Raw genomic sequence first — 18652 nt, 5'->3', positions numbered from 1 at the left:
GGTGCTGTATCCATGTTAGGTAGATCCGCGTAGGACTATATATACGTGGAGGAATACATGATCCAGGAATGTGCTGCAGACCTCAGAAGCCATTTTGAGATGATGTCCCTGTTGAGAAAGCCTATGAAGATGCTGAAATCAACGAACATGGTTACATTTCTGTCTGTTTCTCCCACCGTCTCCTCTATTTCACCATGGCAGCTGTCAACCGACGGGACATTAGCAAAGCGGGGTATCAAGCTGCGCTCACAGAGTTAAAACGTCATTGATATGAAAGAGGAGAGTGTCTGTTTACTGTCTCTGTCGAGACATGTAACACCGTGAGTTTTTCTCCAGTCTGAAATCTTCCAGCATCTCTCACAACCCAACGTCTCCTTGAGTGACTGAGATAATTCACTCTTGTAACGTTACCGGAGAGAAAGGAGGCAGATCCGTTTGCCAATGGCTTCTGTGAGCCTTGTTTCCAGTCCCCCAGCCCCTGTTCTTGACAAAAACATGACAGACTCTGAGCTTGCAGGGGATGAAAGGTCGAGTAACATTCTTATGCAATTCTTAATACGCTCATCTGTGCGTTTCAGTGCTGTGGGTCTACATGCTTGTGTTACTGTTTTCTTCTTTTATTTTAACCATGAATTGCAGTATATAGAGTCCACGGTTTCCCCCCTCAACAATCTTTGCATGCCTCTTTGGTGCACTTAAATAACGCTGTCCAACTAGATTTCCCATCACCGTGTCGAAAAGACTCATTCATGATCATTTCCATGCAAGATAGCAGACCTCATCGTTTGTGTTGTTGTGGTACTGGGGTGAATTGGCTTCATTGTTGCCATCTGCAGGAGACTATGCAAATGACTATGATGTAAATGCCACGCCCATCCTCGCACTGTACGCCCCCTACCGGGCACCTGGCAGTACTGCTGAGACAAGGTTCATGCAGGGTTGAGATGATGTGCTTGTGCTGGAGACAGGCCATGCACGTGTCCTTGTGATTGGTCTCTAGTCCTGACAGAGCTGTCACACCATGTGAACAAAGAGGGGCTAAGAGCGTGCCAAAGCAAAGATCTCACAGATTTCACTGTCTAGCAAAGTTCAGGTGTAGTGTTTGGTTGGTGTAGTCTCAGCTGCTGAAGGCTGGACTGAATGGGAAGTTTTGGTACAGTATCATGGTGGCTTCGGATGTGTAGGGTGCCAGGTTGAAGCCTGATCTGCACTGGTGTCAGAGGTAGACATGGCTCCTGTCTGTGAAAACAGACTGGGATCAGTGGGAGGACATTCTTTCCCATTTTTAGGGTGTTTATGTTTTAATGCTCCTACCTGATTCATCTTTTGAAAACAGCTGACTTGACATCGTATGAAAAGAATATTAAAACTGCACTGGGATGGTGATATCTACCACTGTCATACTTTGATATTTTCATGCGTTGACATACTTGATATTTATATAAACTTTTAAATGAAATACTTGCTCTGTATTGGCCATCTATTATAATCCAGTATGTGTTGATTTCAGTTTTAGATTTGTGAGTCCATGCTGGTACAGCTGTAATTTTAAATTTGGAGCAGGTGTTATAGAGGCTTACTTTTAAGTGCCAAGCTTTAGTGTTATAACCAACTTTCTCTTCCTTTTCCTGTGTGACACACAGCAGATTATAAAAGCAGCATATATGTGAAGAACAGTTGTTTTCTTTGTCGATTTATCTATCAATTAATCAATTAGTTTGGTTTGTAAAATGTCAGAAAATGTAGCAAAATGTCCCAACGTGATCTTGATTTGTCCACAACCCAGTGATATTCAGTTTACTTTCATAAAGAAGTACAGAAACCAGAAAATATTCACATTTAAGAGGCTAGAATCAGAAAATTTTAACGTTTTTTTAATTACTCAAACCAATGAATCGATGATCAAATTAGCTTTCAATTCAAATAATTAATGAGAACTAATCTATTAATAATTGCAGCTCTAATGTGAAGTACTCAGCGCAGTAATGTTTGCATAACTATTCCTCTGCAGACACACAGGGGTCATTGACGCTGCTGCAAAGTAATAGAAAGAAAGCCTTGGATTATATCAAAGTTATGCTTACATACTGATCATACCAGTATCTGACATTAAACCTCAACTTCACTGAGAGGACTGTCTGCCTATTATATATTCACAATCCTTTTAATTAAGTATGCCTTTGGAGAGTTCCTACAGGAGTGCACAGGCCTTTCAGACTGGCATTTTTTATCAAAATTCCATCAAAATGTTTCCTCTTTATTTAAGGTTGTTTTTGTTGTAGTATTTAACAGAAACAATGGGCTTGTTGTAAAGACTAATGTGTGCCTAAATCATACTTAACTCATATCTGACTCTGAAAACCCTTGCTTCTAGAAATTGGAGGCTTTCATGGATTTTATTTGACCTGAGGTTGAATTTATTTTGACTCCCATGAAATAACTACATATTGGTTCACAGGAAATTAGAACTTAGCCTTGAATTGTTGACAGGATGTTTTTAGTACAGGAAAGGCTCAGCGTGTATTGGAAACTGTCTGGCTTATTATTCAGTGCTTTGCTCCAAATGATGGGAAAATACTTAATGGCAGTGTAATAACATTTTTATTTCTTATTAAATCATTACAGCAGGTGATTCTGGTTTTGCTTATGATATGAAAAACATTTTAAGAAAGTCTGACGCTGACAAAATAAAGTATATAAACCCTTATAGTTATACTCGAGGAACTCACTGTTTTCCTCTTTTTCTTTTAGAGAGGATGGCGAGCTGGAAGATGGAGAAATAGATGATGAAGGGATTGGAATTGAGGAGGAAAACAAAGAGGCTCCAGAGGTGAATGAAGAGAAAGAGAAAGAGAAGGAAAAAGAAAAAGTCAAAGAGAAAGAAGAGAAGACTTACAGGCACTCCAGGAAAAGATACAAAAAGACCAGAGAGAAAAGGAGGTCTAAAAGGAGAAGGCGTGACAGACAGAAAGTAAGATGCTGCCATATTTGTTATCACAGTAAAATATCTTTTACTGCTACAGCAGTGAAGTTAGGAAAAGTTAGGCTAATTCACAATTCACTTTAATGGTGTGTTTTTCCTTTGTTCCCTCCGCCCTCTCCTCAGCACCACTCCCCCTCCAGCAGCTCCAGCTCTGACAGTTATGACTCCGACTACGACCGACCTGAAAGGCCCAAAAACCGTAAGAGCCAGGGATTTGATGGCCAGTCCTCTCAGGTGAGTTCACAACCGCTGGCTGCTGCTGCTGATGCTTAATATCCATAAAGGCATTATTGTGTGACATTTTTTTCTCTGTGACTGTTGACCTGCCAGCACGGACGGGATTCAAAGGGAGGCCATGGCAACTCACAGAAGTCCCCGCCGCACAAGAGCAGTGATTTTGACAAATACAGCGACTACAGTGATGACAAGTACGACTACGATGAAGAGGAGGATGATTATGAAGATGACATGTCCGAGTATTCACAGTCAAAAGATTCCCAGTGTCAGGGAAAGGGACGCCACGCTAAAGACCAGATGAAGAGAGGAAGCATGAGAGGGATGAAACAACAGCAGTGTATGAGTGCTTTTCAGATTCATACACTTTTGATATCAGATCATTACTGTTGTAATTTATCTAGGTTTATTGTGAATGATAACGTGTTTGATGAAAATGTCATTTTCAGTTGGGCAGAGAGGAAGAGGCAGAGGGAGTGGGCCAGGAAGAGGACGTGGGATGCTCAACAAAAACAAGAAGCTGAAGGGGAAACCCTGGGGAGGACGCGGGCGAGGTCGAGGAGGAGACCAATGCATGGACGACATGGTACCGGTATGTGTGCCGTGTAAATTTCAGCCAGATATTAGTATCATATGTTATTTAAGTAGAATATGCAGTATACTCTACTGCTTGAGCCACAACTGTCCCCTAAAAAATACTAGGGATGGGGGAAAAAATCGATATAGCATAGTATCGCAATTTTTTTTTGTGGCAATGTCGTATCACGTTTTTTTTTATTATATAATTAATTAATATTGCAATACATATCAGCTTTTTATAGTCTACTAGAATCATATGTTCATTGCTTTTCAGTCCACTAGATACATTTTGCTGCAAAAAAATGTCTGAAGTCAGATTAACAGACTGAAAACTTTGGGGACATAATTTACAGTCAAAAAAAAAAAGTTATAAATTGCATGTAAATCAGCATATCGCAACATAAAATTGCAATAATATTGTGTCGTGACCTAAGTATCGTGATAATAGCGTATCGTGGATCTCCTGGTGATTCCCACCCCTAATAAATACGTTAATATTATATTAGTCATGGGGAATCAAGCTAAAATACTGTATATATTTTCAGGGTTTCTGCAGACCCTTAGTCTCAGAATCACTGAATTCATTAATCTAAAAAGTCCTCAATTGGTATTAAAATATCTGTAATCAGTCTTTCAAAAGTCTTAAAAATGCCAAGACATGGGAAGTAGGATTTTGTAAATCCTATTTTTTTGACAGTGCATTTAAAAATATCAAAATAATTGGTATAATTTTTCTTAAATAACTTACCGCATGCCTCTTACATTAACATCACGCAGATGTGGAATGTGGACACTCATACTTTGTGAGAATCCACTGTCTGCTAATTACCTGTCACTGTACCCTGGACGACATGGGGAAGTGCAAATACAGTGACAATTGGCAGTTTAGCCAAGATTTCCTGCTATGACTGAAATGCATATGAGGCTCAGTGTACTTTTATGCAAAATGTTTTTCAAACTCACAATGGGAATGAAGGCAGTGGAGTCCAACAGGCAGAATGAGAAACACAAAATCAACTTGCCATGAGACAAAAAAAAAAAATCATGTTTTATGCTACAATAAACTTTTAGGCAAAATTTTCCCTAACCATGCGTAATTAATATCAGGTGCACGTTTCTTTTCTTCTGTTTTGGTTATTGTAAAATTGGTCTTAAATTTCATTCTGAGTAGGGTTAAAAAACTCTCAAAATGTCTTAAATCTAACTTACCTTAAGCTGTGGGAACCTGGTTTTTGTCTGCATCACAATGTAATTTGCATTTTATAGAAAATTGACATTTAAAAGTTCAAATAAACACAAGAAGTTTGTGCTCTAGAGAAAAAGACAAAAAGACAAGAGGTTATTCTTAAATTTTCACAATATTTCATCTTTTGACTGTACCATTTAGCTTTGTATTAAACAGACTGCACATTAAGACACTAGTTGGGGGAAAAGACAAAACTAAGACCACATCTTGTTTATTTTGTGTCACAGGAAGGAAAAAATTCCTCCGGTTTTCAGAAGAAACGGCCGATCATGAGTAAAGAGTTTATCAATCAGCACACGGTTGAACACAACGGCAGGTACATCTGCAAGTATTTCCTCGAGGGTCGATGCATCAAGGTAAAGTAGCACTAATGTTCTTTTACTTGTTTTAACAATATACACTTAAGTTTCCTATCTGAAGGATAAACTCATTTTTTCTTTACACAGGGGGAACAGTGCAAGTTCGAACATGAGCTCGTCGTACCAGATAAGAAAAAGGAACTCTGCAAATTTTACCTCCAAGGCTACTGCAGCAAAGGAGATAACTGCATTTACATGCACAATATCCTTTACTAACAAGAGTTTTTAATTACATTTGTGTAATTGCATAATGAAGGGAATTCTCATCACACCTTTTAATTAGTCCTGTTCCTTAACCTGTGACTGCACATGAATACCCGTGCAAGTTCTTTCATACTGGAGCCAAATGTTATCAAGGGGACAACTGCAAATTCTCCCACGAGGCTCTGAATGACGTGACCAAAGAGTTGCTCGATAAGGTAAAACAGAAAGAAGTGTTTTTTATTTAAACTTTTATATGCCGAGAGATTTTCAGCTCTAATGATCAATAATTGTTTTATTTCTGCTTTCTGACTCATTTATCAGATAATAAACACTGAGGAGGAGAACGCCCGCGAGGACGAGTTGGAGCTGGAGGATTTGAGAAAGCAAGGTATCGCCCCACTTCCGAAGCCTCCTCCTGGGGTGGGTCTGCTGCCCACTCCTGGTCAGAGCAGTCCTACAGATGGAGCCTCTGGCCAGGCGGGGAAGAAGATCCCCTCCCTGTTTGAAATCAAGGTTCAACCTACTGTGGACTTGGCACAAAAAATTGGTCTGAGGTAAACAAAATAATCGGTAATCAAACCTAAATCGAACTCCAAAGAGCTTATTCTCAACCTAACTGTGCATATTATTTTTTTCAGTGGATCCAACTACACCCAGAATCAAGGTGAAGGCACCAGTCAGTTTAGCGGAGGCTCAGAGGACACGCAGAGCGCAGGTATGGTGCCTACAGCCCCCTCTGCTCCTCCGATTCCTCCCCCTGGATCACCTGTTCCCATGGGTCACCCCACTGGAGCACCCATGCCACAGAGTCCTCCAGGACAGCACCCACCACCTGGATTTCCAATGCAGCCACCAATCCCCCCTGGTCAACCTCCACCCTTTCACGGGAACCGACCCAGTATGAACCCGCAGATGAACATGCAGAGGCCTCCGTTCCCTCCTATACCAGATCTACAGATGCTGCAAAGTCTCTTCCCATTTCCGTCGTTGGGTCAGAACCCAGTCGAGTTGTTCAGCAGCTTCCTTCAAAACCAGGCCATGGGTCAGCAAGGAGGTCAGTGTTATAGTTACATTGTCGTCCAGTCGGTAAATCACATTTAAACCGGTAACTCAAATTGCAAAGTTATTCTTCTTTGTTTTATTTTCAATGCAGTAGACCCCAGTTTGGCCTTCGTGCAGAACCTCCAGCAGATGGGCGCAGAGTCACAGTTGCAGTCTTTACCACCAGCAGTGCAGAAGGCCATCTTTTTACACCTAACACAGCAGCAGCAACAACAAGAGTCACATCCACAGGGAAATGAGCCACAGAGAGCAGAGGGCCAGGATGATAACAGTGCAAGCAGAGGTAAGTGCCTGGGAGCAAGAAGTAGGTCTGCTGAATTAATTAAGATAAAACCCAATAACACCCAGAACGCCCTCACAAATGGAGAACTTGCTAAAGTAAAGAGACTTGTATTAGCAAGTCAAATTATTTATGTCAGTAAATTCAAGTAAACAGACTTTGCTTATCCCATGTGAATGCAAATGTGAATCATTTCTAAATCGCATAACGTCCCCTGCTAATACTAGTCCCGCTCAAATAATGCTTAAGAGAACAAACATTTAAATATGATCTAATTTTTGTTTACAGATGAAACTACAAACTGGTACTCAAGTGACGAGGAGGATGGAAGCTGTGTTTCCTCCATCCTTAAATCTCTCAAGAAGCAGAGTGAGATGCAGCAGTCTCAGTCCAAGCCCCCCCAGGCTGCCCCTGTGGCTTTAGCACTGGGTGACCCTCGGCTTGTGAAGGAGAGGGCCCCACCCACTGACCCCCGTGTGAAGACTGACCCACGTCAGCGACCCCCGGATATGAAAAAGGAGTCCGATGGAGCTGCAGACCCACGGTTCTCCAGAGACCCCAGGAAGATGAGACCGATGGAGCAGAGTTCCTATCGCCAGCAGACCCACCCTGTTCCTCAAAAGCCTCCTACAGGTGATGATGATGATGAAGGAGAGAGGGAGCTCAGGGACAAAGCGGTTCTCATCCCTCTGGATCCCAGCCCCAGTGCAGTGCTGCGGGATCCTCGTTGTCAGTTAAAGCAGTTTAGCCACATTCGGGTGGACATCCTGCTCCAGCGGCCAGCCTTCGCTCAGACAGTGGTGTGGGCCCCTGAGGACCTCATCCCTTCCCTGGTGCCCAAACAGGAACACTCCATCAACCTGCCCCTTCCACCCCTAATTGCAGATGCTCAGATGAACCGAACAAGCCTGTCTGATCATCCCCCCGTCTCCAGCCCTCCACCAACTGACCCCAGACTGGTAGCTGCACGCTTGAAGGAACGTATGAGTCGATTACCCTCTGGATCTCTAGAGTCTCGACCCTCCATTGAAAGACCCATAGATCCACGCCAGCAAAAGACTCTGGACCCCAGACTAAAGCGTACAGGAAGTCTGGACTCCAAATTGCTGGGTCAGAAGGTGCCCTCCTCTGGGGGAGGAGTTGTGGACCCCAGGTTACAGAAGGCCAGTGTGAGCTCCTCTCCTCATGTTATCCAAGCGAAGCCAGAGCCTGAGAGGCTGCCACCTTATGCCCCTCGTCTGGCATCCTCTGGTGGAGGGCTAGAGAGTCCCACTACAATCCTTGGCGGCATCAGTCTGTACGATCCTCGTAATCAAACCGAGCAAGCTCAGAAGGAGCAAGCAGAGCCTCCTAAAAAGGCAGGCATTCTGAAACTCCCCAAGAAAGACAATACCCCGCCTCTCTCACCAACCCAACGAAGCAGCTCTTTCGAAGAGGCCAAAAGCACAGACGTCGCCTCAGATCAGCCTCCACCTTCCAGTTCTCCCACAGTGCCTCCCGCCTCACCCGTCAAACCCCCAGCAGTTCATAACCTCCCCATCCAGGCGCTGGCCGGGCTGATCCGACCCCAGTACACCGACCCCAGGCAGGCCAAACCAGGAGGACAGGGCTCTACAGGTGCACAGGAAGAGACAGAGGAGAAGAAGCAGGAGGAAAAGAAGGAGCAGGAGGAGGCCATGGAGGAAGAACCAAAACAGGACGATCCAGAGGAGGAGGCAGACGACAGGACACTGAAAGATGTGTTCAAGACTTTTGATCCAACTGCTTCTCCTTTCTGTCAGTAAACACAGCGTGGAAATATAAACAAGTTGCAGAAGAATTGTATTTTGATGAGACGTGTCTATTAATCTTTATTTAGCTTTACATGAACCTATTTATTTCTGTATATAAATGATCCTGTATATAATCGCATACTATCTAGTGCACTACACATTCGTCCGTACGGAGATGATACTAAATATGTGCACAGACACAGTGTATAGTTATTTTAACTTAATCATATCAATGCTGAAATGTTTGTTTTGACAGTGTGTGTGTTAGGGTCTTTTATCATTGTGTATTTTTCATGTACGTTTTAAACAATCAGAAAAAAGGAATTATTTAAACTTGTATAGTTTTCACTAAGGACTGACCCATATGGGTTTATTCCAGGCATTACACCCTGTAGAATAGATCACTCCACATGCAGAGACATAACGCTACATAACTGATCAAACAATTATTGTAAGAATTCCCTCGAGAAGTTTTGTATTTATTTATTTCACGACACTTTTTTATTACGAGATGCTTCTGTTTATGCTCACTTTTATTATAAGGGATTTTTTCACAATAAGTCAACAGACATTTTTTTACAACACACCCTGATATAAGTTTATGATTGGTCATCCTCTGGCATGATCAGATAATCAAAACATAAATAAAATTATCTACAATATTAGATAGTCCTCTAAGTGCACTGAGAAGAAATGTGTAATTTCACAACATTGCGGCCATTCAATTTTTGCTTTGTACATTGTTGGACCTTTTTTAAGTGGCCTAAATGCTTCGAGGATGTGACGTTACTGTTGTAGACTTTTCTAACTTGCTAAACGAGCAGTAATAACAGTCAATTGAGTGAAATAATATTGGAAACTCACTTCGATCTGTCATTGTAATTCCTCGAAACACTGATGAGAAGCTTGTATATAGCAGTTCAACTGTCATTCACTTGTTTTCATCAGAATAAAAAAAAGTGTACTATACAAAGAGAGAAAATATTATCATGTTCACATTATATTGATATATATTATATAAATATGGCATTTATAACTATGTTTAATGTTGAATTTTGAGTTGACTGTAACTCACAGGGGGTTCTGTGTGCTACAAAGGGTGAGTGTTGTAGGCTGAAGGTGGCTAACGCTCCGCCCGGTGCTGTGTCTGTTAAGGTGAGCTGTGTTGGACTGAAACTAAGCTATGTACTTTTTTTTTTATTGTTTTCATAATTCACATTGTAAATGCCTATTTTGTATCATGTGTACAGTCTGTTTTTGAGTGTTTTAATGAGAAATACTTTGTTTTATTCCTGTCCGTTTGGTGGTTATGGTTGTATTAATACTGTATGACATTTTAACAACACATATGCCCGTCACATTTCAGTGATTTGATTATAAATATCTGAAATAAAGACGTAAAACATGAGGTGTTTTCTTTCAGAACCACACATCAGGTTGCATTGTCATTTTAGTGTGCATAAATCCAGTAATATGTCCAGCATTACATCCAATCTCAGCTTCAGTATAGAATACTTTATTTCATCGAACTTGGTGGGGTGTCCTTGAGCATGACAGTCTGTGAAAAGCTCCTGAGTGGGTGTCACGTTATTCTATCAACTCGAGAACAAAAATGTTATCTGTGTTAGGCTTAAGGGGCAGTTATCACTTGTAGTCAACTGGTGGGGCAAGACTAGGTGCTACAGGGTGGGATGAGGTCTTCCTCAAACCCAGCTCATCAGTCTCTAGGTTAGACGTCTGCTGGGCTCGATGGATCTCCAGTTTCCGTCTCCACTGGAAACACAAGGCTGTAGCCTCTTCACCATCTGAGTTCGGCTCAGGCTGCTTCAAACCCTTGAACAAGAGAGTAATTGTACAGCTTTAAAGGGACAGTTCATCCCAAAATCGAAATTTCATATTATTCATCTTACATGTAGTGCTATTTATGAGTTTAGATTTTTTTGGTGTGACTTGCAGACTGTTAGAGATATCAGCCTCAGAGATGCCTGCCCTTCTTGAATATAATGGAATCAGATGGCACTCGGCCTGTGGTGCTCAAAGTGCCAAAAAAAAGACAGACCTTGTTGTGAGCAGTTTCATGTAAGAACTATTTTTATTTCTACCAAACTATACCTGCTAACCTGCAAGTCGAGTGCCATTTAGCTCAATTATAAAAGAGAGAAGGCAGACAGCTCTACAGCCAATATCTCCAACACTCAGCAACTCACACCAGAACAATCTAGCACTACAGGTGATAGGAAAAATATGTATTTTTGATTTTGAGGTGGACTGTCCCTTTAATGGTTCAGGAGACAGTACACACAACAGAGTGTTTGAACTGTATCTATCTATAGTACATGGAAAAGACCATATATCAATGCAGATATGTTTCTGATGTTATATTTACCGTGATGCAGGCTGTTTCTGCAGCGTGGACCCCACGCAAGACCGTCTGGAGTAGATTTTGTGTGTTCTTCACCAGGATCTCATCAGATGATTTGCACCCAGGTGTTACAGCATTGACACTAAATAAGCATGAAAATAACCTCTTTACAAATTTTCTCTTCCTTAGTTTTCACTATGTGATTTATGTTTACACTCTTCTGACCTGGAGATGATGTTGAGCTGGTTGGTGATGGTGAGAATCTGCTCAACTATGAGGGAGAGTTCAACCGTACACTGTTTATCCAGGCAGTGGTTGGCAATAACTCTGATGAACTGAGTCACTGACTGACAGTTTGAGATAACATCTTTGGCCGCACTGACAAATGCCTCTTTATTCTGGAAAAAAAAAAACAGGAATGACTGAGGGTGTTGTGGATGAGGATGCCTACAAATATCAAGGTGAAGACAGTAAAGTATGTCAAGTGCCCTCTTGTGGTCCTTACTGGTATTGGGCCTTTCTTCTTCAAGTACTGAGTCATGTAACAAAGTGTGTCAGCCATCTTCCTGGTCACCTGGACAATTCTGTTGTCCTTGGGATCCCAGCTGTCACTTTCTTGCTTTAGGAAAAGAGACGTGTGGGTCAGCGAAGGAGATTCTTTGAATGTGCCAGACCAGACACTGTCCTAAAGAGAAAAATAGGGATTTATTGTGACATGAAGGAATCACTGAACCTTAAAATTGTGTTAATCATGAGACACCTACATCTTTTTCCATATTTCCAGGTTCATATTTGGCCACAGCGGCCACGTTCACATCTGGTTCTGCAGCTTCTACGTTTTCTGTGTTGCCTTTCTGCCAGGATGTCATTGTCATGTCAGAGGGAAATTCCACTTCCTTGACTTTCAATGGGATTGTAGCCAACGCATCTTTGATATCATCAGGTGCTCTGCCCTGTAGACCAGCTCTGATGTACTCTTTAGCCTCTTGGTGAATCCCATCCTGCTTCCTGATCTCCTCCACCACATAGTGAGCTTTTGCAGACCAGCACTGTATCTGCACATCCAGACTGAGTGTGTCACAAATGTAATGAGTCTCTACGATGAGCCTCGCTCTGCTGATTATATCCGAGATCTGAAAAGACAGGTGGTCGTTGATAGACCTCAGGTTAGAACGGGAACGTGGGTCGCGGACGTAATGTAAGCAGTCCTCGACTCTCTTTGTCGCTTGTTTTACATTTTCAGAAAGTGTTTGAGCTGCATTTTCAAACTTCTGCTCTGCATCTTCTGTGTTGTTCTCCCTGAAGTGTTCAGCAGCAAAATAAGCAATGCTGACAATATTTTGAAGTGCTTTATCAAAATCCTTATTTGCTTTGCTTAAATGACTAGAAAGCACCTTAATTTTAATCAAAAGATGTCTCTGAAAGAATTCAGACTTTGCAAGTTGCATCACACTTGGTGTTGTGTCAAGCTCTTCGGCAGCTTTGAGATAGGCGTCAGTCAGGGTTTTTAGTTCATCCTGGTGTCCTGTTAACTGTTTTGATTTGTAAGCACTCTTACAATTTAGGCTGGTTAGCCTCGCTGCCTCTTGGATTCGAAGTGAGTTCTCTGACAGCACTGATAGGTGTTTCTGAGGGCTCAGCTGGTTCATTGCAGTCGATGTTCCCAAAATCTTATCAAGAGAATTTAGCAAAATTTGAATAGACAGGCCCCAGAGGATACAGAGTCCCTCGAGCTGATCTGCCTGCCCTTCCACTGAGGTGACAAACTCTACCAGATACTTTGTGTTGTTCTGGGCTTTGTTCAGCTTGTTGTGTAAAACGCTGAATGTTTCTTGACTGTCGCTTTGTGAGGCTAAATCTGACGATGTCAAGAGCTGGACCACATCAGCACCTAAAGTCATCACTTCATTTAGCTGCTGTGTAACAGTGGCTGCCTTTGTTGGCAGATTTCCTTGCAGCTCAGTGTAAACAGTATGATACCAGGTTCCAGCAACTGGCAGTAAAACCTTTCGGGTATTGTTGATAAGATCAGTAAACTGCGTGCTGTGTTTGTAGATGCTCTCCGTGCTCATCGCCGAGCTCATCGCCGTCTCTTGAGCTGTCTGGACAAGCAGCGGAGTCAGTGACACCAGCTCTGCTTTAAAACATTCCAACGTCTGACAATCAACTGCATCAACAATGGCCGAGGCTTCCTTTGCAGCTTGAGCGTAACAGTTCGACAGCTCAAGAACAGCAGTGCAGGCCCTGTTGAGCACTGTCACATCTTTCCCTTTAGTCACAGTCACAACTTCATACATGAGGGGTAAAAGGTCAAATTCAAGAGGCTTGCGGATCAGTTTGGGCTTATCGTAGACAGCTGGGATCTTTAAATCATCACTGTCATATTTATGAGCCAGTTCTGCTTCTATGGTTTCCTCATCTGTGTTCTCCTCCTCATGTTCAGTTTGGGAATCCCTCTCCACAGCCTGCAAAACAGGGGAGCCTCTTATCATATGATCCTGGTTCAGTTCACAGGTGTCTTTGACTGGTGCACATGACCGTGACATTACATCCTGACGTGCCCCCTCTCGCAGTGGACTCAGGAGATGTGGATGCTGTTGGCCATCCAGTCCCTTTCTGAGCACTTTAAAATGCTGAATAGCCACGGAAACATTATCTGAAAAAGTAGAATATACCTCCACATTAAGACTGGAACCTGAAAGCATGTCTCTGACTGACTCACCCACTTTGGTTCGAGATGACTGAACCTGTTTGAGCAGGACTAGGAGGCCATTCCTGTAGATGGGGTTATTACTTCTGTCCAAGTGTCTCCTCACTGAGTGAACTGCCAGCTTCATGTGATAAATAAGATTGGCTGCATGTTCATTAAACAGTTTGTAGCTTTGCTCTCTGTACGCTGAGTCACATCCATTCTGATCATTGACCACCTCATTGATAGCGATACTGGTGAACTCCCTGACATCCATTATGTCACTGAGAGCATCCTGAAGCTGACTTGTCTCCTCCTCCCATTGTTGACACACCTCATGGAGCTTTTGAACAGTTTGCATTGAATTATCCACCAGCTCCAGTGACAACGGTTCGATCCGAGCCCTGAGTCTTGTGAGGCATACTCGTGAGTTCTCCACATTCTCCAAACTCTTTGCATTGACAGCTATTGCTGAGATAAAATTAGCCACTTGGATTATTCGATCAGTTGAGGATATTAAATCCTCAACTCGTGGCTGTATAAAACTCAGATCTATCTCTGTAGAAGAGTGTCCAACCAGGATCTGTCTGGTAACACCTGAAAGTTCTTCAACTGTAGAAGATGCTGTAAGAAATGTGTCTAAAACTTGATAGAGAACTGTTGTCAACAAAACTTCGTCAAGCATTTGTATTTGCTGCACCAACAGAGGGCAGATCTTCTCAAGGCTTTGCTCAGAATCATTCAGATCTTCTGAGGACTTTAAAATCCTTTTTATGTCAGACCACAGTTGCAGGATGTGACGACAATGACTCACCACCCTTTGCTGAAACTCTTTACGAGAAGTGTTTGCCACAACCATACAGTGAAACACCAGATCTCTCACCATGCTGTCAAAGCTGCTGCATTGGATTGAGGAGGTTTGGGTACTAGTAAGTAGTTGCAGCAGACTGTTCCTCCTCCCTATGTAATACCCACAAGTACCCAGTGATCCACTGTGGCATTCACTTTTCAGGGTTACAACAATGTTACTCACTGTGCTCTGCACCTTGTCCAGAATGTATCTCCGAGCAGCCTGTGCCTGCTCACTTGTAGGGTGTTTGATGGTTGTGCACATGGCCGTCTGCAGCATGGAGATGCACCTCCTCAAAGTCTCCAAGGAATCAAGAAGCTGTTTCGTTTGTCTGGGATCCTGTAAGGAATTTGCTCTGTCCACTGTCAGGCTGTTGAGGAGAAGCAGAGCCTCAGAAAACACCTGGAAAGATTTGAGTAGAGACTTGATGTCTGAGGCAGAGCCCAGCTCAGAGAGGCACTCCAAAACTCGATCAGCAGCTGCTACAACTCTCCTGACGGTAGCATCATCGTCCACTAACAGAACCTAAGAGCAGAGAGATAAGGATAAGGATACTGGTTACTACTTGTTTCTTATGTTCTTCTAGTCACGCTAGCAACATGGAACTGTGGAGGGCATGTTGGCCTGTCAGTCCACCATTTTGACAGAAGGCCTCTTTATCAATTGGCCTGAAATGTGGTATAAACATTCATGGTCCCCAGTGGATGAAGCTGTCTGACTTTAGTGATCCTTTGACTTTTCCTCTAGTGCCACCAAGAGGTTGACATTTTTGGCTTTTGGGAAATATCTTGACAGCTGTTGGATAGATTAACATAAAATTTGGTTTTATACATTCATGTTCCTCGAATTTAGATAGCGTCCTAGATCACATAAAAATTGCAAATGTCCAATACTTTGGTTAATGACAAAATACCTGTAAAACTAATTACATTCAGCCCCAGCTGTAACTTAAGATTTTATGCTAACTAGCAATGTTAGCATGCTAACATGCTAAGCTAAGATGGAGAACATGTTGAACATTATACCTGCTTATCATTGGCATGTTAGCATTGTAATTGTGAGCATGTTAGCATGCTGACATTAGCCTCATATGGAGCTGCTAGCATGGCTCATATTTTATGTTAAATATCACCTAGTCATGCAGTATTGTCACTGATCAAATTTAATGACAAAATGTAAAACCTAGAAACTTAAAAAATAAGTTTGTTTGCACATAAACACAGACAAACTTTAAAAGGTCTACATTGTGGTGCAAAGGTACTATGACCTGCACTGCAGTGTGAGAGCATAATATTCTGAAAATAGCAATTATGGGTTCAGACAAAAGTCCTGGATCATTTTGCAATCTCATCCTAAACCCTGAACAATGATGGGAAACAAAGTTTTAATGAGTCTGCCTGCTCTGATGGTAAGCGCTATTGTCTGCAGAAAATGTTGAAATTCAAATTGCACAAATCACTGTATGAAAATATGATACTCTATTGTGTTAAAATTGTTTTGGAAGATCTAGACAGCATTTCCCATAACTAAGGAGAAGACAGGAAAGTTTGTTATGTTAAAGGTTATGACCATGTCAGTAACAAAGTTGACTTTTGTGTTCTTTTTCCCAGTTTACAAGTTGTAGATGATGTAATCCCCCTTGACAAATTACAGACCATCTGTCCACTGACATCACAGATAAGATATCAGTCAGTAGCTGACATTAGAAAAAGTTCAACATCCTCACAAATGAACCAAATTTAAACTGTTATTTCTAACAACACTGGGAGTTTAGGCCAAGGATCATGGGTGAATAGCTGAGACATTCCAGGTGTAAAAATTTAAAGCAGCCAGCAGTTTAGCCTCTCGATGTGTGAAGTTGTATTCCCATTTAAGGACACCTCTTGGAAAGTAAAGCTGATGCAGCTGTGCAAGATGAAGCTATTGGAACTTCTCTTTCCTTTAATCAGTCAGTGTCTGCAGCCATTCCTTCCTCCCTATCTCTGTTTATTTTTAAAGTGTAATATCTAATATTGAATGGTATTTTTAGTAACATGCTTGCAGCCAGGAGAATAAAAGTCATACTTTACTTTGACTACTCCCAGGAAGACGTTTTGTGTAGCAGTGATGAGCTCCTCTCTGTGCTCAGTCAGACTGGGCTGGATGCTGAGTTTCTGAGCTGCCAGCAGCACATGTTGTCCAGACACTGTGACTGACTCCAACAGAGATGACATCTCCATATGCAAAACTTCATCCTCTGTGTCACGTATTTGTCTGGAAGTTACAAGCCTGGTGTTAATCTGATAATACATTCCACATGTCCTCTTAACCTCAGTAAACTGTGCCCTGTACCTACCTGGAGGCCACTGCTGCCATGTTCGCAGTGGCCTTAGCCACAGCCTGAGCTGCAGCCTCCAGCTGGCTGAACTGCTCGGGTTCCTCCGCAGTGTCACACAGCAGCACCATGTGGCACAAATGACTTGCGATTGGTGCGACCACCTGCTCCACTGCCGCAGTCCTGATCAACCCATGATCCAGTAAAGAGGACATATTGAACAGAGTGATTCTGTTGTATTAAAAGAAAGGCAGCATTTGCTGTGGTGTTCCTGCTGTGGATGTATTAATAATTCATGGTGCTCCACAAAGGAGCTTATGCCTGGTATCAGTGTTTCATAGCAACTGGGGTCACCTGACCAAACACACAAAACCTCACCTGGTTTAAAGAGCGTTTAGCTGCATTTTTTCCCCCTTGATGTTAGGTTTTGTATGCAAACCTGCAGTGACACTGCTCACACAAACAGAATGTACTCTACAACTTAACATTATTTTCATTATCAATTATTCTATCAATCAGTATTTTCACAACAACAATTTTCACACAACAGACATAACAAAGCATCTGACACTCTAATTAATGCTTTTAAGACCTTTTCAAGATATTTTTTTTATCAATATTAAAGACTGATTTTGGGGGGGAAAAACTTATTCAACCATTGCAGGTAAATTAAAAGGTAAGTATGTAAGAGGTCCTGTGCAGAGAAAGGTCTTATGTGGCAATATGATTATTAGAGTGAGTTAGGTTGATCTACGTTTTGCCAACAGTTTAGTTAAAGTATGAGGTAAAACAACAGTATTGGGTTCAGTGGTAGGTTTTAAAAGATTTGTAACATCAGAAATGTGAACTCGCAGATAAACTTGACTCATTTGACAAAAATAAATTACAGATGGATAAATGAAACAGATAGAATATTTGTGGCAATGAAGGCCTCACAAACTATTTATGAATTTTAAAGCCTAATGTTTATAGAATTGAATTTAAGACATTTTAAGACCTACAAACACCCTGATAGTGTTATGACAGAATCAGTTGATTGTGTAATTGATTAAAGTGTTATTTAAAACACATAGTTGCAATGGCGTAAGGTAGTTACAAAGGGCCCCAGTACATGCTTCCTTTCATGACAGGCCCTAGTGCCATTACCGCATAATGTCATTGTCTCATTACATGATCAAATGGAGACTAGACATTGTTTAACACCTACATACAGTACATATTACCCATATGACATAATCATCACATATACATATTTGACAAAAATACCAAAGAAAATTATGAACTATTCATTTTTTAAATTATATTATTCATAGTTTATGTAGAAGAAGCACATATTTTATAACATATTTTGTCATAGATTGCTACTGACTGTTTTACAAAAAAACAAAAGAAAACCATGATGGGGATGGGCTTGCCTTTTCAAAGGGCATATAGCCTTGCAAATGGCACCACTTTTTATATTATGTTTGTTGCAGAGTCAATTTTTTTAATAAATTTTGGTATCATAGGAATCACTGAATTGCCTAAAAGATTTAAAGTGGTCCACCTTTGCCGAACGAACCTTAGTAAAATGTCAGAAAAAAATGAAAACTGCCTGTTACAATTTCTTACTGATTGAATTCCCCTAGATCACGTCTCAAAAGTTCTAATTTTATCCAAAGAAAACCCACTGATATTTCATTTACAATAATGTGTAAAATGTGAAAATGTAAAAGGTG

The 18652-nt window shown here is 41.6% G+C and overlaps 2 protein-coding genes across 5 annotated transcripts; one reads left to right on the top strand and one right to left on the bottom strand.

Annotated features, from left to right (window-relative positions):
• The first annotated feature begins 7 nt into the window (after positions 1-7).
• On the top strand, positions 8-10121 carry LOC125903417 (zinc finger CCCH domain-containing protein 6). 2 transcript variants are annotated; one of them, XM_049600332.1, is made up of 12 exons: positions 8-527; positions 2752-2971; positions 3107-3217; positions 3314-3557; positions 3667-3809; positions 5270-5398; positions 5489-5605; positions 5713-5820; positions 5927-6159; positions 6244-6659; positions 6762-6950; positions 7236-10121. In XM_049600332.1, exons 1-12 carry the CDS (start codon positions 442-444, stop codon positions 8729-8731), a joined length of 3492 nt encoding a protein of 1163 aa, XP_049456289.1. In that variant the 5' UTR covers positions 8-441; the 3' UTR covers positions 8732-10121. The 2 variants fall into 2 exon arrangements, with proteins under 2 accessions (XP_049456289.1, XP_049456288.1); XM_049600331.1 differs by having other exon boundaries at positions 13-527; positions 6759-6950.
• A 62-nt stretch (positions 10122-10183) lies between these two features.
• Positions 10184-17173, bottom strand: LOC125903418 (uncharacterized). 3 transcript variants are annotated; one of them, XM_049600334.1, is made up of 8 exons: positions 16956-17173; positions 16690-16873; positions 14804-15145; positions 11846-13546; positions 11587-11766; positions 11307-11479; positions 11106-11223; positions 10184-10552 (listed from the first exon to the last, which is right to left on the bottom strand). In XM_049600334.1, exons 1-8 carry the CDS (start codon positions 17147-17149, stop codon positions 10364-10366), a joined length of 3081 nt encoding a protein of 1026 aa, XP_049456291.1. In that variant the 5' UTR covers positions 17150-17173; the 3' UTR covers positions 10184-10363. The 3 variants fall into 3 exon arrangements, with proteins under 3 accessions (XP_049456291.1, XP_049456292.1, XP_049456290.1); XM_049600335.1 differs by lacking the exons at positions 16690-16873; positions 16956-17173 and adding an exon at positions 16190-16251; XM_049600333.1 differs by lacking the exons at positions 14804-15145; positions 16690-16873; positions 16956-17173 and having other exon boundaries at positions 11846-14540.
• Positions 17174-18652: the final 1479 nt, after the last annotated feature.

This window comes from Epinephelus fuscoguttatus, linkage group LG16, assembly GCF_011397635.1.
Source record: "Epinephelus fuscoguttatus linkage group LG16, E.fuscoguttatus.final_Chr_v1".
Classification (NCBI taxonomy): Eukaryota; Metazoa; Chordata; class Actinopteri; order Perciformes; family Serranidae; genus Epinephelus; species Epinephelus fuscoguttatus.
This window is presented reverse-complemented; position numbering and strand designations above follow the sequence as displayed.

Coding starts and splice junctions, on each gene's coding strand:
- LOC125903418 (XM_049600333.1), bottom strand. CDS start 14,455: ATGCTTGACGAAGTTTTGTTGACAACAGTTCTCTATCAAGTTTTAGAC. Junction 11,480..11,586: donor AGAAGAAAGGCCCAATACCA/GTAAGGACCACA, acceptor TTTTTTTTCCAG/AATAAAGAGGCATTTGTCAG. Junction 11,224..11,306: donor CAGCTCAACATCATCTCCAG/GTCAGAAGAGTG, acceptor ATGCTTATTTAG/TGTCAATGCTGTAACACCTG.
- LOC125903417 (XM_049600331.1), top strand. CDS start 442: ATGGCTTCTGTGAGCCTTGTTTCCAGTCCCCCAGCCCCTGTTCTTGAC. Junction 528..2,751: donor GAGCTTGCAGGGGATGAAAG/GTCGAGTAACAT, acceptor TTTTTCTTTTAG/AGAGGATGGCGAGCTGGAAG. Junction 3,558..3,666: donor AGGGATGAAACAACAGCAGT/GTATGAGTGCTT, acceptor TGTCATTTTCAG/TTGGGCAGAGAGGAAGAGGC.